General features: G+C 36.8%; 1 protein-coding gene across 3 annotated transcripts in view; it reads left to right on the forward strand.

Moving 5' to 3' along the window:
* Positions 1-17648, forward strand: part of ACTR3 (ARP3 actin-related protein 3 homolog (yeast)) — a 67674-nt gene that overhangs the window by 16535 nt on the left and 33491 nt on the right. For 2 of the 3 annotated variants that reach the window (XM_012650522.1, XM_012650523.1), the window contains exons 2-3: positions 6621-6676; positions 11038-11162. In XM_012650522.1, the coding sequence (XP_012505976.1) occupies positions 6621-6676; positions 11038-11162 (181 nt within the window). The remainder of the gene's footprint in view (positions 1-6620; positions 6677-11037; positions 11163-17648) is intronic. The other variant, XM_012650524.1, reaches the window with a different exon arrangement.

Below are 17648 nucleotides of genomic sequence, written 5' to 3' on the forward strand. Positions count from 1 at the left end.
TTAAATGTTTTTCATCTCTTCTCTTATGTGAGCATTAAAATATTTTTATATGAGTATTAAAATATGCTTTTTTTAGTCTTGAGATTTCTACAGTCCTGATTGTTTTTAATTCTTGCAATATATTTCCTATATACTCATTCTCTGAACTTTGACTCTTGTAATTTTTTTTTTTTTGAGTGTTTTCAGAATATCAGGTTTTAGTCTGAGATGTCGGTTCTTGACGCAATCATGGCTGAAGAATGACCAGACACGCCGAAGTAAGGCAAGCATGAAAATGAGGTTTATTAAGGAGAGAAAGATAGGATTATAAGGCAAGAGCAAGATATAGGTTTACAGAGCATGGTAAATACGCCACAGATGATGACCAGACCCATTGTTGCAGCAAAGGGAGAGCAAAAAAAGGAAGGGCACAAAAAAAGGGGCTGGTTATGTTCTGCGTCTTGTTTTATAATGCCCAGATTGGGACCTCCTCGTAGCTCAGACGTCACCCTGGAACCACTTTGACTGGACAGTTGGGAGTTGCATGACATGAGTCTTATTGCACATGTAGATCTCCCATGAGCCTCTCTGGAAGCCCATTTGGGGAGGTGGTGAATCACAGCAACACCTACTTTCTCCCCAGGAGACCTGGAATCCCTATCTACCTAACAAAAACTCTTTCAAATTTTAAAGTTTGCTGATAGTATAATGCCAGTGGTTTTAAAGAGTGATACTCTTATTTTTTGTCATTTAGCACTTTGCTTTCTGTTGGAGAAGATGTTGACTTTTTGTAGTTGAGCCATCAAAATCCTTTTTAGATTTTAGGATATGACATTCTCTGTTTTTTAGATTGTATCCTGTACCACAGACATTTTCTTTGAGCCAGGAGCCAAATTAGTTTTTAGCCTAAGCAACTTGTAAAGTTAAGTAAATTAGGACATTTCCCCTCACGTTTCTTAAGAATTGTTCTTTATGATGATTATCAGGTGTTACAATTTAATGGGCTGTATAACCAATATATACAGACTTTACATGATTTTATTCTTTTGAGATATTTAAATTATAAATGTAAGGCGGTAGAACAGTAATTAATATATTTGGTTTTTGTTCCCCCAAATTTAGAAAATTATTTTGCTATAGCATTTTAAATACATTAGAAATGATTAAATAAGTTATGGTATATCCATACAGTTGGGTGCTATATGCAATTATTTTTGTTTTGGGGAAGAGCCTGTTTGTTTTGAATTATGTATTAACTGTTTTGTATTAAGTTCATTAGATCCTTCTTTTGACGTTATTTTGAGAATAATTCGTTGATGAATTGGCTCAACCTAGGGAATTTGATTTTGGCCAGAAATGGAGTCTTGAGTCTTGATCAATGTGGTAAACTGGTTAAATGGAGGTTTCCTAAAGAGAGTTGCTACTGTAATATGGTCCCTACTTCAAATATCTTTCTATCATGTTTAGAAGATGGTATTTCACACATAAAAATAACAATTAGGCTTGGATACATGTTTAGCAAGTGGTTGAAATGAAGAGTTTATTGAAAGAAAGGATGACTAATAGTAAAATGATCAGGAAAGACTGCATGGAGGACCAGCCAAGGCATACTGGGGAAAAATGAGTAGTAAGTGCAATGTGCTTGGATCTGGGTTCATGTAGGCAAGTGGTAGCAGATGCTTGTAAAGTTAAATTGGAGCTGATTATGGAGAACCTTAATATTCAGCTGAAGGAATCAGAGAATTACATAATTTTTTTATCTGGAGAGGAATTTAGGAATTATTTTACAATGAATAATTTTATAGAAATGGGAGCAAGTTTGTACTTATTGTAGACAGTAGAGCATCATTTGAAGATTTTTGAGTTAGGTATTGTGGTATTATAAAATACATATTTGGTCTTCCACCCTGTTTCTTGTCTGACAATTCCTAAAATCCTTAGAAACTCCAAAGTGATACCTTTTGGATGCTACTGAGTTGACTGATGGCTGGCAGCACCAAGGTAGTTTCAGGATGGGGCTGGTCACCTGAAAGATCAAGGCATGATTAGAGTCGCGAGGCTTTCATCCCCATCCCCTAACCTCCAGGGAGGGGAGAGAGGCTGAAGGTTAAGTTGATCACTAATGGCCAGTGGTTTAATCCATCATGCCTAGGCCATGAAGCCTCCTTAAAAACCCAAAAGGACAGGGTTCAGAGGGAGCTTCTAGAGAGCTGAACACATGGAGGGTAATACCTCACCCTAAGCATCTGTTCGTCTGTATCCTTTGTAATGTCCTTTATGATAAGCCAGTAAACCTAAGTGTTTCCCTGAGTTCTGTGGGTTGCTCTAGCAAATTAGTCGGACCCAAAGAGAAGGTTGTGGGAACGCCAACTTGAAGCCGGTTATTCAGATGTTGTGGAGGCCTGGACTTGCAAGTGGTGTCTGAAGGGGAGGGGCAGTCTTGGGGACTGAGCCCTCAACCTGTGAGATCTCATGCTGTCTCTAGGTAGATAGTGTTGGAATTGAATTAGAGGACACCCATTGCAGAATTGATTGCTTGCTTGTTGGTGGGAAAAATCCCTTACACATTTGATCATGGAAGTCTTCTGTGTTGATTGTTGTGTGAGAGCAGAGGAATAAGCTTCTGCTTCCCCTCCCCCTTACAACATTGATTTTTAGTGATATTATTCTGTTCTCTTTTGTAGGAGTTGTAGAATTGGAAATTCTGTTGCATCCTGTTTTAAGGTGTAGCAACTTGAACTGCTGTGGTGACATATGAGAATAAAAGTGAAGGGATTAATATGAAGGGTCAGACTGAGGAATAATTAGGTATTCTTTCACTAAATATTGGTCAGACAATAGTAGACTTTTAGGTAGAGCGTTTTGGTTTAGACAGTTTTAGACTGTCTTGTATTGAGCAACTCTTTATTTCGGTATAGTACACTATTATTCAGTTCCTTTAGTCCGTTGGGGGATGAAAGTATGCTATTCAGTTCCATTAGACCACTGGGGGATGTTGGCCCTAGTTCCTGTCAGTGCCTCTATAGCCTGTACTTTTTCAGGTACTATTTTAATTCTACACTCTTATTTCAGCTGAGTTACTGTTAGTTTCAATGAATTCAATGAGAACAGATTATTCACATCAGTTGATGGTGGTTTTGTGCATTTGAGTAATTAGTTCTAATTTTTTTGTCTCCAGACCAGTGGAGTGTGAGCTATTCAATCATGCTGACCTCCATCTATTATAGGAGTTTTTTTTTTCCACATTTGAAGGTTTTACATGAATAAGAGACTGGATCGGAAGAATAAAAAACACTTGGTAGTGGAAGGGTGATAAAAATAGATAGAAGCTACCATCTGAGAATCTTCTACAGACTGATTTTGGTTTATGAGTAAAGGGATAATTCATATTATAACTGTAATTATTTAAAGTTCAGACATTTGCATGGCTTTTATGTGATTATGGAAGGAATGGAAAATTTGGAGAGAATACGAGTTGACATTTATTAAGTATGTACTTTGCGCCAGGTGCTGTGTTAAGTGCTTTACCTTGTTATCTTATTTAACACTCAACAATCTTGAGTTAACATTTTGTAATTTTATACATGATGGAACCAAAACTCAGGAATTACTGTTAAATAATATTTGTACTTATAAGGACAGAGGTAGTTTATCTGGGGAGGTTATGAAAGTTTCATATAGAGGCTATTGATACTTAACCTGAATTTTGCAGGATAAGTAAGAGTAGTATGGTTGCATTAAGGGTCCGAAGGAGAGCATCTAATGTAGTAGGAACAGTGTTAATCGTGTCTCAGTGGCATGAAATGAGTTGGACTGTTCGGTAATTGCCAACAGTTTTTATGGCTAGGGAGTCTAATGTGGTATCAGGGCAGCTGGGAGAGGTTGTCAGGGACCAAATATTAAAGGGACTTTTGTGTATGCCTTGCAAAGCAATTTTATTTATTTATTTTTTAAAGTGGACAGTGGTGAACCTTTGAAGGGGTTTAATCAATAGAGCAGTATCAGATTTTGAACAGCTTATGGTTTCCTCTTACTTTTAGTGATTTAATCTATTTGGTACACTCAATTCTTAAACTTAGTTTTGGGGCTAAAACATCCCCCAGAAGGGTTTTTTTTTTTTTTTCATTTTATATTAGAAAAAAATTCTGCAGATGTTATTGGAGTCCAAGAGTGTCAACAGCAATTTGCCTGCCTACTGTTTAACAGTAGCTTTGAATATGGAATAATACAAAATATTGTTCCCTTGTCTTTAAAAGCCTGCTCATAGTTAATAGCTTTTTCCACATAGCCAAAAAGTGTCCAGCTATTTCCTAAGTAGGTCCCACATGCTACTTTAACAATAAAGCTTAGCTTTTAATATTAGGTCATTAAATATGAAATGTCCTATTTTGAATTAGAAGTTTAGTATGTCTCAAACAAGAAGTGGTACAATTAATCAAAATATGTGCCTAAACTATCCACATAGTTTTCCACCTTAGCAGTAGCCTGTTTGCGCCAGCCGCGAAGAAGCCTAAAAAGCAAGTGACGATGGAATTGTGAAAGGCGTTTTCCACAGCTTGTTGAGAATTGAGTATTTTTCCTTGCAATGAGTGGTTCAAAGCCTGGAAGAGAAGTGGTAGTCAGTTGGTGCAAGGTCTGGTGAATACCGGGGATGACAGAGAGTTTCCACGTCCAGCTTCTGTAGTTTGAGCAGTGTTGTTTTTTGTGACATGTGGTCTTGCAAGAGGATTGGCCTGTCTCTGTTGACAAATCTTGGCTGCTTAATCTCAAGCATCCTCATCATTTCATCTAACTGGTTGCAGTAGACATCCCTTGTAATCGATTGACCAGGTTTCATGAAGCTGTAGTGGGTAGTAGCAGTGCTGGACCACCAAAGAGACACCGTTAGCTTTTTTTGATGAGTATTCGGTTTTGGACTGTGTTTAGGCACTTCATCTTTATCCAGCCATTGTGCTGAATGCTTGTGATTGTCAAAAAGAATCTGTTTTTCATCACACGTCACAATATGGTGTAGAAATGATTTGCCTTTATGTTGTGACAGCGAAGAAAGGCAAGCTTCAAGACGATTTTCTTCTGACGCTTGTTTAATTCATGCGATACCCACTATCCAGCTTTTTTACCTTGTCCATTTGTTTCAGGTGGTCTAATATTGTTGAAATAGTTATGTCAAATCTTGCTGTTAATTCACACGTAGGTTGAGATGGATTTGCTTCCACCTACAGCTTTCAGCTCATCATTATCCACCTTTTTTTCAGGTCACCCACATGGCTTATTTTCAAAGTTAAAATCACCAGAATGGAACTTGTCAAACCATCGAGTACTGTGCGTTCATTAGCCACATCCTTCCCAAACACTTCATTGATACTTCGAGCTGTCTGCGCTGCATTGGTCCCACAATGGAACTCATACTTGAAAATAACACAAATTTTTGACATATCCATGATTTCACAAAAATTGCTTTAAAAATGAATTTGAAAAATAATCACAAGCCAAAACATGCATTTGAAAGATGGAGGATGTACCTTCACAATAAAAACAAAAACAAAAAGCGTCAAAGTGAAATGTCAGTGATATCAAGTGTCAAACTTAGTACTTAAGGAAATTGGGCATTTCATACTTAACAACCTAATAGTTTCTAATCATTATTTATATTGTTATTTTATTATAAGAATAATAAAAACTCACTGTGGTAAAACATTAAAAAATTATATTTATTTTTGAATAGTAATAGTAATTCATTTGAATGGTGTGAAACGATATGCAATTAAATAATCTTCCTCTCATCCCTGTCCGTCACCTACTAAGTTCCCTTTTCTGGAGACAACTAAAATTACTGATTTGTTATATATATTTGTTCAGAGATGTTTTGTGCCTGTACAATCAAATATATTTTATATGTTCTTACCCCTCATTATTACTTTTATACAAATATATTAATACCATACTTGATTCACTATTCTATACCTTGTTTTGTTCAGTTCATATTACATTTTGAAAATTGTTTTATATCAGTACGTAAAGAGCTTCTTCAGTTTTTTTTATAGATGCATAATATTTCGTAGCATAAATAAAGCTTAGCTAGGCATGGTAGTGTGTGCCTATAGTCTAGGCTACTTGGGAAGCTGAGGCAGGCAGACCACTTGAGCTCTGGAGTTTGAAGCTACAGTGAGCTATGACCACACCATTGCAGTATAGCCTGGGCAACAGAGACCCTGTCTCTTTTAGAAAAAAAGTCTAGATTGAGAATTAAACCTATACATTACTAACAACAGCAGCAAAAAAAACAAATTTAGCATACTTAGTTTCCAGTTTGATGGAAATTTAGGTTATTTCCAATCTCTTTGTTTTATGAGCAAGATTATAACAAATGACCTTGTTTGTATGTTATTTCACACATGTATAAATATCCCTGTAAGATCAATTTCTTGAAATGAAATTTCTGTTCAAAAGCCATGAGCATTTATAATTTTGATATAATTTTGAAAGTATAGATGTTAAATGAACTGAAACTATGGAATTTGGTATATTATTTACCCACAATTGAATCATGCTTGCTTTTTAACAAATGGAAATCTAACAATGAAGTTTATAATTACAAAAATATTAGTGAAATCTTTTATAAAATTCTTTTTGTTTTTCAGGTATACAAAACTAGGATATGCTGGAAATACAGAACCACAGTTTATCATCCCTTCCTGTAAGTATTTCTTCTAAGCCACAAATGAGTGGATTTAAAGATCTCTTCCCTAATAATTAAAGTGAAAGAAATAATAATATTTTGACATTCTATAATATTTAAAGCATGATTTTAAAAAACATGGTTTGCCAAAGTCTAAGTGTGGCCCCATTTCTGTACCTGTGATCATTCATTTCAGCTCTCTGTTTAGCTCTGTGTTTACCAAATCTACTAAATATCTTTTTTAAAGGGAAAAAAAGCCCCAAATTATCTGATAATTAAACAGTTTTCTGCTTTGAGGATATTGCTTTTAACTGTGTGGGTGTAACTAATTATTAAGTAACACATTCACCATCATACACCTACAAAGACTGTTCTTTGGTTTGTAGGTACGACTATTGTTTGCAGAGCCTGTGCCTGTTGATGTCTCTGATGAATGCCCATGTCTCAAAATAAGAACAGCATGTCATCTTCAGAGATTTTGAACTCACCTCTTTTCTAATATCCTATAACCATGCTGTCCTCATACATGATGTCTTTAGAAGACTGTTTTTGTTCTATTTTTGTTAACCTCACTTTAGCTGACCATAAACTGTCTTTCAGTAGTTTTAAAAAAATACTCTGACATTTTGTTTGTTAGAACTCTAGTTTGTTAGCATAGGTTATGTGTTTGCTCCTTGATGGACATACTTTTGTATTTTTGACTTTCAAACAGTTCACTTTTGTACATAATATAATAACATCTTTGATCTACTTGTCTTAGAGCCAAATTAAGACCTGCACATCAAGATGACTAACCTTTTGAGCCTCTGCTTGGTGGTGCTAACTTTTAGTTTAATTTTGGGAGTGTCACTAGTTTTGCACAGTAGTATTTATGTGACAGAATATTTTTTGTATATTGTTATTTATGAAAATAAGGAGATTGTGAAGTGAACATGCAGAGAATATTGAGAGCAGCTTAGGCTTCACAATCAGTGAAGTTGAGAATAAGGTAGGAATTGTTAGGCTTGCTGAAAGATCTCCTAAAGACTGCAGATCTTTAGTCTCAAACACTCATTGGACACAAGCAGCTCAACTGTTTTGTCATTTGCATAGTAGGAACAATATGAAGTGTGTGAAATATGAGAAATAACGTTGTCAAAATTATACCTAAAAGGGGAAATGTATTTAGGGCTTTCATCCACTTTTTCACTTTCTAGAAACAACCTATTTGCCTTTTGCACGTCTAATTTTCTGGTATACTTTTCTAGGAATTGATTATGTAAGAATTTAGGCTACTACCTAAATTTAATACTTTTTAGAAACCTAGAATGGATTTTTTTTTTTGAGACAGAGTCTCACTCTGTTGCCCGGGCTAGAGTGCCGTGGTGTCAGCTTAGCTCACGAGCAACCTCAAACTCCTGGGCTCAAACAATCCTCCTGCTTCAGCATCCCGGATAGCTGGGACTGCAGGCACGCGACACGATGCCCAGCTAATTTTTTCTATTTTTAGTTGTCCAGCTAATTTCTTTCTATTTTTAGTAGAGAAGGGACCTCACTCTTGCTCAGGCTTGTCTTGAACTCCTGAGCTCAAGCAACCCTCCCGCCTGCCTCCCATCCCAGAGTGCTAGGATTATAGGTGTGAGCCACCACGCCCGGCCCCTAGAATGGATTTTAGGTGACACTGATTAAATAGTTCATACATGTGAGTATAGTGGTGTTGCTTTGGTGGTACTATTGCCTTTTAAAAACTATTTTATTCATACATATTTGTTTTCTATACTGAAGAACAGGTTTGCTTTTCTTTATGTTTTTCCTCACATTTATATATCAAAACATTGGTCCTTTTTCTATTTTAAGAATCTAGTGACAAATATTTACTCTTTTTGCTAATTAATGTAGAAGTACTTCTCTGGGCTAGTACTTGACTTTAGGTATGTTTGAGTTTAGTGTTAGACCATTATATATGAGTTTCCTCAGTCTGCTGTAACGAAGTACCACAAACTGGGTGGCTTAAAACAACAAACTTGGCTGAGTGTGGTGGCTCACTCCTGTAATCCTGGCACTTTGGGAGGCCAAGACTGGGAGGGTTGCTTGAGGCCAGGAGTTTGAGACCAGCCTGAGCAAGAGCAAGACCCCATCTCTACAAAAAATAGAAAAATTACCTGGGCATAATGGCGCATGCCTGTAGTCCCAGCTACTTCAGAGGCTGAGGCAGGAGGATTGCTTGAGCCCAGGACTTTGAGGTTGTGGTGAGCTATGATGGTGCCACTGCACTCTAGCCCAGGCAACAGAGAGAGATCGTGTCTCAAAAAGCAAAACAAAACAAAAAACAACAAGAAACTTAGAATTCTGGAGTCTAGAAGTACAAAATCAATGTGTCAGCAGGGCCACACTCTGGCTGACAGCTCAAACCTTCCTTGCCTCTTCTAGCTTCTGATGTTTCCTCAGGATCCTTGGTGTTTCTAGGCTGGCAGATAATATCACTCCAGTCACACAGCTGTCTTCTTGTTTTGTGCCTTCACATCATCATCATTCTGTGTGTGTTTTTCTGTGTCCAAATTTCCCCTTTTTATAAGAATACTAGTCATATTGGATTAGGGGCCACCCTGATAGCCTTATTTTAACTCAGAAGACCCTGTTTCGAAACAAGGGCATATTCTAAGTTAGTGGGGATTAGGACTTCAACATATTTTATGCTTTTTGGAGGGGGGGGGACACAATTTAGCCCACTGCAGTGCTTATTATGTAATCCCTTAATCTATAATCTTTTGTAAGGCATTACATTGTGATTAAGAGTTTATTTCAGGCGATTACTGACGTATTTGCTAACTTTGCAAAATTTGGTTTTGGTTATATTCTTTTTTTTTTTTTTGAGACAGAGTCTTGCTCTATTGCCTGGGGTAGAGTGCCGTGGCGTCAGCCTAGCTCAAAGCAACCTCAAACTCCTAGGCTCAAGCAATTCTTCTGCCTCAGCCTCCCAAGTAGCTGGGACTATAGGCATGTGCCACCATGCCTGGCTGATTTTTTCTATATATATTTTTAGTTGTCTAGCTAATTTCTTTCTATTTTTAGTAGAGACGGGGGGGGGGTGGGGGTCTCACTCTTGCTCAGGCTGGTCTTGAACTCCTGACCTTGAGCGATCCTCCAGCCTCAGCCTCCCAGAGTGCTAGGATTACAGGCGTGAGCCACCATGCCCGGCCTGGTTATATTCTTAAATGGCTGTATTAAGTCTTTGTTGGAGGCCTATAAAATCTTGATCTTTTGAACTTTAGGATCCCATCACTGTTGAATCCATTGCTTATTTCATGCCTCTGCCAAAATATGCAGTCTTTGGGTTTTTTTTTTGTTGTTGTTCTTATGAATTTACAGCATGTTAAAATTCATTTGCCTACTATAAGGAAGCTTTTGATTTTTTTTCCCACCCACCCAGTTTTAATGCTGCAGATGCAGTGTTTATAATCAGCAGATAAAGACATTGCCACTGTTTCTTACTGATGAATATGAGTATATGATCTGGAAAAACTATACAGTTATGGTTCAAAGTTATTTTCATATATCTTTATTTTTCAGGAAATTTATAATGAGCCATCTGGATGTCTATGCACATTATAAATAAATTGCTGGAGAGAGTTTCTAACATATAGAAGACTGTGGATTTAAAATTTTTTTTCAGTTATTTTCTACCCACCTTCTTACGGTATAACTGTTATTAAATGAAACTAACAGTTGAATGCCAGATCAATTTAAGTACATTCAATTAATTATTTTGAATGAAGAACTTGAAAGATTCAGAAATTTATAACTAAATTAAAAAATACATAACAAGTTTAGCTCTGGAACGGTATGCTTTAATGGGATTGTCGTAGATTTTACCTAAATGAATTGAGATTTCCTTTTGTATATGTGATTAAAGTTTAACAGATCCCTGTTTTATTTAAATTACTAGACCACAGTAGTGAATAGCATAGAGATATGAAGAAAGTTTGTTTTTAAAAATTCTCCTTGAAGTTTTTCTTTTTCTTTTGTTAGCGTTTTTCAGTTTTTTCTTTCTGATTGTTCATCATGCATATGTGTACTTGTTTGGATTATAATTTTACTCAGAATCCAGTGAGAACTCCCATAGTTTTAAAAAAATGTAACTGAAACATTCTCACAATATTACTTCTTTTTTTGGCTTTTTGCTTTTGAAGCTTTGTCTCTGAGTGGAAGTTGAGATTTCACTATGTAAAATGAATTTTATCACTGGTTTCTTATGACCTTTGTGCATTGGTTTGACAATTTAAATATACTAGGCCATATTTTGATTTATAACACTTTATAATGGAGGAAGTATAAGTTGAAAGTTTGTCTCATTTGAAGAAAATGAATTCCTTTACATGTCTAAATAACTTATTTTAAAGGTATTGCTATTAAGGAGTCAGCAAAAGTGGGTGATCAAGCGCAAAGAAGGGTGATGAAAGGTGTTGATGACCTAGACTTCTTCATTGGTGATGAAGCAATAGAAAAACCTACATATGCAACAAAGGTATGTTTTTATGATTTGTGTAAATAAATAAGATTTTCTTTCAAAAATTAATTTGTTCAACGATTTTGCCCTCTGTAATTTCACTTTATTATAGACCTAATATCCTCAACCTCTTCACAGTAGAAGTATCTTCTTCTCTGTGGCCTCTTTCCCTGTTGCTTTAACTCTGCTTTCCCCCCACCCCAGGAGGAAAGTTTTTGCCCTTTCAAGTGAGCAGTATTTACTTTTCCACACCCACTGAGGGCCTTCAATGGTGTTGGCTTTCTCTTACCTCCACATTGCTGCGTCTAGAGATATTTTCCTCCCGTCTTTATTCAAACACATACCATTTCTCTTCTTTTTGAAGCTTCTGCCATCTGGAAGTCCTGCTCTCTTTTTTCCTCTTTTTCTTTTTCCCTTTCTCCTTCCTACTCTTTCCCCTCCTTGACTCTTTTCATTGAGGTGTAACTATATACAGTGAAGTATGTAAGTCTTAATTGTACAGTTGGAATGATTTTTTTTTTTTTTTTTTTTGAGACAGAGTCTCACTCTTTTGCCCGGGCTGGAGTGAGTGCCGTGGCGTCAGCCTAGCTCACAGCAACCTCAAACTCCTGGGCTCAAGCGATCCTTCTGCCTCAGCCTCCCGAGTAGCTGGGACTACAGGCATGCGCCACCATGCCCGGCTAATTTTTTCCTATATATTTTTAGTTGTCCGATTAATTTCTTTCTATTTTTAGTAGAGACGGGGTCTCACTCTTGCTCAGGCTGGTTTCGAACTCCTGAGCTCAAACAATCCGCCGGCCTCAGCCTCCCAGAGAGCTAGGATTACAGGAGTGAGCCACCGCGCCCGGCCCAGTTGGAATAATTTTTGTGACTAATCGTAACAGTTAAAGATACAGAGCAAATCTAGTATCCAGAAGCTTTCCTTGTACTTGCTCCAACAGTCACCACTTCAACCTCACCAAAAAGTAAATACTATTCTGACCTTTATCATCTTATTTTTTGACATTGACTTTGCCTAATTTGCAGATATTCCCTTTTGTACTTCTTTTCTTCCCTTCTCTCATAATTTATTCATTAATGATTAACTATCATGTATCAACAACTTTGCCAAACATTGAGAGTACAGTGGTAAATAAGAAAAATATCTTCCCTGACTTCAAGGCTATTATAATGTGGTGGAAAAGAAGACACTGAAGAAATTACAAGTGGGTTAGAAAAAAGGAGGCAGAGGTTGCTCTCGGCAGGTATCAAGAAATAGCTAACCTAGTGTGAAGATTCAGAAAGTCCTTGAGGTGTAAATCTTTAAGCTGAGGCTTGAAGAATAAAATAGGAATTAGCTGGGTGAGGTGTGCAGGCCGAGTTGTTTTAGGCAGAGGCACCAATATGTGGGGATGTTTAAAGTAGGAGGGAGACTGGAACTACACAACCACTGTGCCTGAAGCATAAAGAATGAGGTGGACAGAAGTGAGGCGGCTGGATGATAGGCCAGAAAAGAGCATTGAAAGTATTGTTAGGCCATGGTAAAGAACTTGAACTGTACCCTGTGAGTAATATTAATGGGTTTAACTAGAGGAATAATTTTAGTGCTTGAAAGCACAAATATCAAAGCCTGCCTGTTTGGATTTCAGTTCTGACTGTGCTGATTTCTAACTTTGTGATATCATTCAGTGACTTAACCTTTCTGATTTTCAATTTCTTCATCTGTAAAATGGAGATATTATTGGTGCTTCAGTATTGTTATGAGGCTAATGCGTATAAAGGAATTGTCGGCTGGGTGAAGTGGCTCACGCCTGTAATCCTAGCACTCTGGGAAGCCGAGGCAGTAGGATTGCTTGAGGTCAGGAGTTCAAGACCAGCCTGACCAGCAAGAGTGAGACCTCGTCTCTACAAAAAACAGAAAAATTAGCCCGATGTGGTGGTGTGCACCTGTAGTCCCAGCTACTTGGAGATCTGAGGCAGGAAAATTGCGTGAGCCCAGAAGTTTGAGGTTACAGTGAGCTGTGATGACGCCCCTGCACTCTAGCTGGGGCAACAGAGCAATATTCTGTCTCAAAAAAAAAAAAAAAAAAAAATGTTATACTGTAGTTCTTTGTACATAATGTGTTAACAAATTAATAAATTTGTGTTCTATATTTGTATAGTTCTGTTTGTTTTCTGAAAAGCAAATTAACAAGGCTTATACTTTGGAAAAAGGAGAGCTTTATTTCTTATAAAGGGTAGCAACCTGTTTGGCAGCCATGCCAACAGGTTGGGAAGCAGAGTCCCTGCCAGAAGCCAGGCACATGTACTTCAAAGAAAGACAGAAGGGAAGAGGATTTTATACTGAACGAGGTAGTCAAATATATGTATTCAACAGGCTATAGGAGGAGTTATGAATATTTACAAAGGGAAATCATATGCATGTAATCGTGCTTTATTTCTCCCATCCTGTCACGATTGGGAACTCAGTTTCAAGGTGTTTCTGCTGTCCCCTTGGCCGAGAGTGGTCCATTCAGTTAGCAGAGGGTTTAAGATTTTATTTTTAGTTCATAAATGGATACTCAATATGTCTTGGCTATTTTTATTATTTAGAAAAGATTACTCAGGCTGCAGTGACAATGAAGAGAAATTATTTGGCGCAGGCAAGCATGATTCTGGGAAGACTGGATAATTGACTATTGCAATAGCTAAGGCAAGGGATATTAGTGACTTGGACTACAGTGATGCATGGAGATAAATAAAAAATTGTTTGTGTTATTCACACACACAGACATTTGACTGTACTGTGGGAAACTTAATATGCGAAAGTAGAGACAGGAATATAATGAACCCCCATGTGACCATCACACAGCTTTGGCAGTTATTAACCTGTTGACGATCTTGTTTTGTTGTTTGGTCTATACTCCGCCCTCCCGCCCCCAATTATTTTAAAGTAAATTGTACATACTGTTTTACTTACAGATACTTATCTCTTAAATGTAAGGACTTTTTCAAAAATAATATCATGCCTTAATGTAGTATGCAGTTTCCAAAGATTATCTAATACCTAGTCAGTGCTTAATTTTTTCCAATCATTTCCTATATTTGGTTATTCTGTTTGAATCAAGATTAAAATAAGATCTGTTCATTGTATTTAGTTGATAAGTCTCTTATCTCTCTTTTTATCTATAGATTCTTCTCCCTGTGTGCGTTTTTCTTTTCTTTCTTCTTTCCATTTATTTGTGGAAAAAACCTAGTTGCCTTGTAAAATTTCCCATATTCTGAATTCTGATATTCTGATTATTGCATGCTTATTGTGTCATTTAACATGAGATGGTATTTCCTATATTTACCTTTTTTTTTGTTACAAAGTGGCAGTTAAATCTAGAAGTCTGATTAGATGTTTGTGAGATTTTTTTTCCTCAAGAATAAAAAAGTAGATATTTAAAGTGTAACAGGGAATGATTAATGAGGTCAGTGGAAGCTAGACATATCAATTGAGGATAATTTCCAGCTCCTAAATAGTCTCCTTATCCCTTATCTCCTGAGATTGAGAACATTAAAGGAGAAACCGTTGAAAAATTTTTTTGTTTTTAATTGACACGTAATAATTGTACATATTTACAGGGTACGCAGTGATGTTTTGATACATACAACGTATAGTGATCAAATCAGTAATTAGCATATTTGTCACCTCAAACACTTATCATTTCTTTGTGTTGGGAACATTCAAAATCCTCTCTTCTTGCTATCAGAAAATATATAATAAATTATTGTTAACTGTAGTCATCCTACAGTGCTATAGAACACTAAAACTTATTCCTCTTACCTAGATGTAATTTTGTGTCCTTTAACCAATCTCTCCCTATCCCCTTCTCCCATCTACCTTTTCCAGCCTCTGATAACCACTTTTTTACTCTCTGTTTCTACGAAATCAACTTTTTTAGCTTCTGGATATGAACGAAAACATGTGGTATTTATTTTGCTGTTCCTGGCTTATTTCACTTAACATAATGTCCTACAGGCTCATACATGTTGCGTGAAGGACAAGATTTCATTCCATTGTGTATTTAACCATATTTTCTTTGTCTGTTCAGTCATTGATGGACACTTAGGTCGAGTCCATGTCTTGGGTTTTGTTCCGACTGGTGCAATAAACATGGGGGTACAGGTTATCTCTTTGATATACTGATTTCCTTTCCTTTAAGTATTAATATATACCCAGTAGTGGGATTGCTGGATCATATGATAGTTCTGTTTGTGGTTTTTGAGGAACATCCATACTGTTCTCTATAATGGCTGTACTAGTTTACATTCCCACCAACAGTGTACGAGAGTTCCCTTGTCTCTACTTCTTGCCAGCATTTGTTATTTTGTGTCTTTTTAAAATAGCCATTCTAACTGGGCTGAGAGGATATCTCATTGTGGTTTTGATTTGCATTTCCCTAATGATTAGTGATGTTGAACATTTTTTCATATATTTTGGCCATTTGTATGTCTTTTGAGAAATGTCTATTTAGATCATTTGCCCATTTTAAAATGAGATTGTTGTTATTATTTTACTGTTAAGTTGTTTGAGTTTCTTGTGTATTCTGGGTATTAATCCTCTGTCAGATGTATATTTTACAAGTATTTTCACCCATTCTGTAGATTGTCTTTTCACTCTGTTGATTGTTTCCTTGGCTGTGCAGAAGCTTTTTAGTTTGATACAATCCCATTTGTCTATTTTTGCTGTTGTTGCCTGTACTTTTGAGGTCTTTTCATAGACTCTTTTCCAGACCAATGCCCTGAAGTGTTTCTCTTAGATTTTCTTCTGATAGTTTTATAGTTTTGAGTCTTACATTTCAGTCTTTAATGCATTTTGAGTTGATTTTTGTATATGGTGAGAGATTAAGTTTACTTTTAACTGTGGTGGTGTAGGGAGGAGAGGGTAAGTTTAATTTTGAATAAGTTATATTTGGGGTACCTGTGAGACATCTGAGATATTGTTAGACCATCAAATATGTAGATTTTGGAGCTAAGATACAAGGCAGAGCTGAAGACAGATTCAGAGGTATCATTTATCTCTGGAGGGGATGAAATTACCTAGGGGAGTGTGTAGGAGGGACCGAGGCCTAGGACGGAGCCCTGAACAATGTGCCGATTAGGTTTGAGTAGAGAAGGAAAAGTCTGCAACAGAGACTGAGAAGGCATAGCTAGATTGACAACACTAAACAGGGAGGGGTGATAAACTGTGGAATGCTGCTGAGATATCAGGTAAGCTAGAGCCTATAGATAATTTGCTGTCTTTAGCTACAAGAAGATCATTTATAACCTTAATGAGAATATTTATAGAAGAATAGTTGGGCTGGATGAAAGTAGGGTTGTGAATGGGAGGCTAGGGAAAAAAAGTGACAGAAAGAGAGCTATTTCAGTTTTGGCTGTTGTTGGGCGGGAGAGATAGATGAAAAGACAAGTTGCAGAGTTCAGATGGAAGAGATGTTTAAATGCGAATGTGAAAGAGCCATTAGAAAGAGAGATTAAAGTAATAGGAAAGATGGGGTACAATCAGCGTCTCCGAGAAAGCTGGAGAGATGGGAACACAGATGATCAAGTTGATACAAGGAGTCTCTCTTACATTATAATGGAAATGAAGGAGAAAAAAGGGTAAATGTGGAATCAGTTTTACATATTTGGTAAAGGGATGTTGGATTCCTGACTTTTGGCTTCTGCTTTCTCTGTGAAATATATGGTGACATCATCTTCTGCTCATGGAATGGGGGGAGAAGGTGAAATCAGAGTGGTAGGAGGAAAGCATTGAATAACACCATTGCGGAGAGGAAAGATGAACAGAGTAGGGAAACAGGCTTGCCAGGCAAGGTTAGGTCCATTTGAGAATAATCATTATGAATTCTTAGCTTCATGAACCCAGTTATATATATTTCTGAAGTACAATCAGTATTCTGGGTATTGGCAAGTGTATGGTAGGGTCATGCTGGGTTGGATTTTGGTAAATGGGATAATAGAAGGAAATGTGAATAGTCAAAGCGATAGGTCATAAAATCTAAACAGTGTGTTTATTGAGACTAGGGAATAATTAGAATAGTCAGTGGACTGAAATTCTTAATTGTTATCAAAGGAGGTATAGTGAGGTGGTAGAGTATGCTAGAATAATAAGAGGTGATCAGAGAAGGGGTATACCTGCATTTCAGGGATATAGAGATGATAATGATAAGATGAAATTGGTCAAAATGGAAAAGAGAAACCATTGAATGTGATGAAGTTAGTGAGCTTAGAGGCCAGAGCTCCTCTGCACTGATTCTGTGCTCTCCTTTTAAAAACATTTTTGACTCTTCCAAGTGCCACAAATAAACCAAAACAACAAAACTTCTGTCAAGCTTTATTCCTACCTTTTTTTCTCAGCAATTTAGCCATTGTTTTATTTTCCTCTATTTAAAACCAAACTTCTTATTGAGTCTCAAGTTATTTGGTATGCTTTTTGTAAATTGTATATAAGTCTTCATCCTTCTTGATTTATCTTTCTTTCACAGGGTTACTCTGATGGTT

Source organism: Propithecus coquereli, unplaced genomic scaffold (assembly GCF_000956105.1).
Source record: "Propithecus coquereli isolate 6110/MARCELLA unplaced genomic scaffold, Pcoq_1.0 Scaffold33, whole genome shotgun sequence".
In the NCBI taxonomy this organism is placed as follows: Eukaryota; Metazoa; Chordata; class Mammalia; order Primates; family Indriidae; genus Propithecus; species Propithecus coquereli.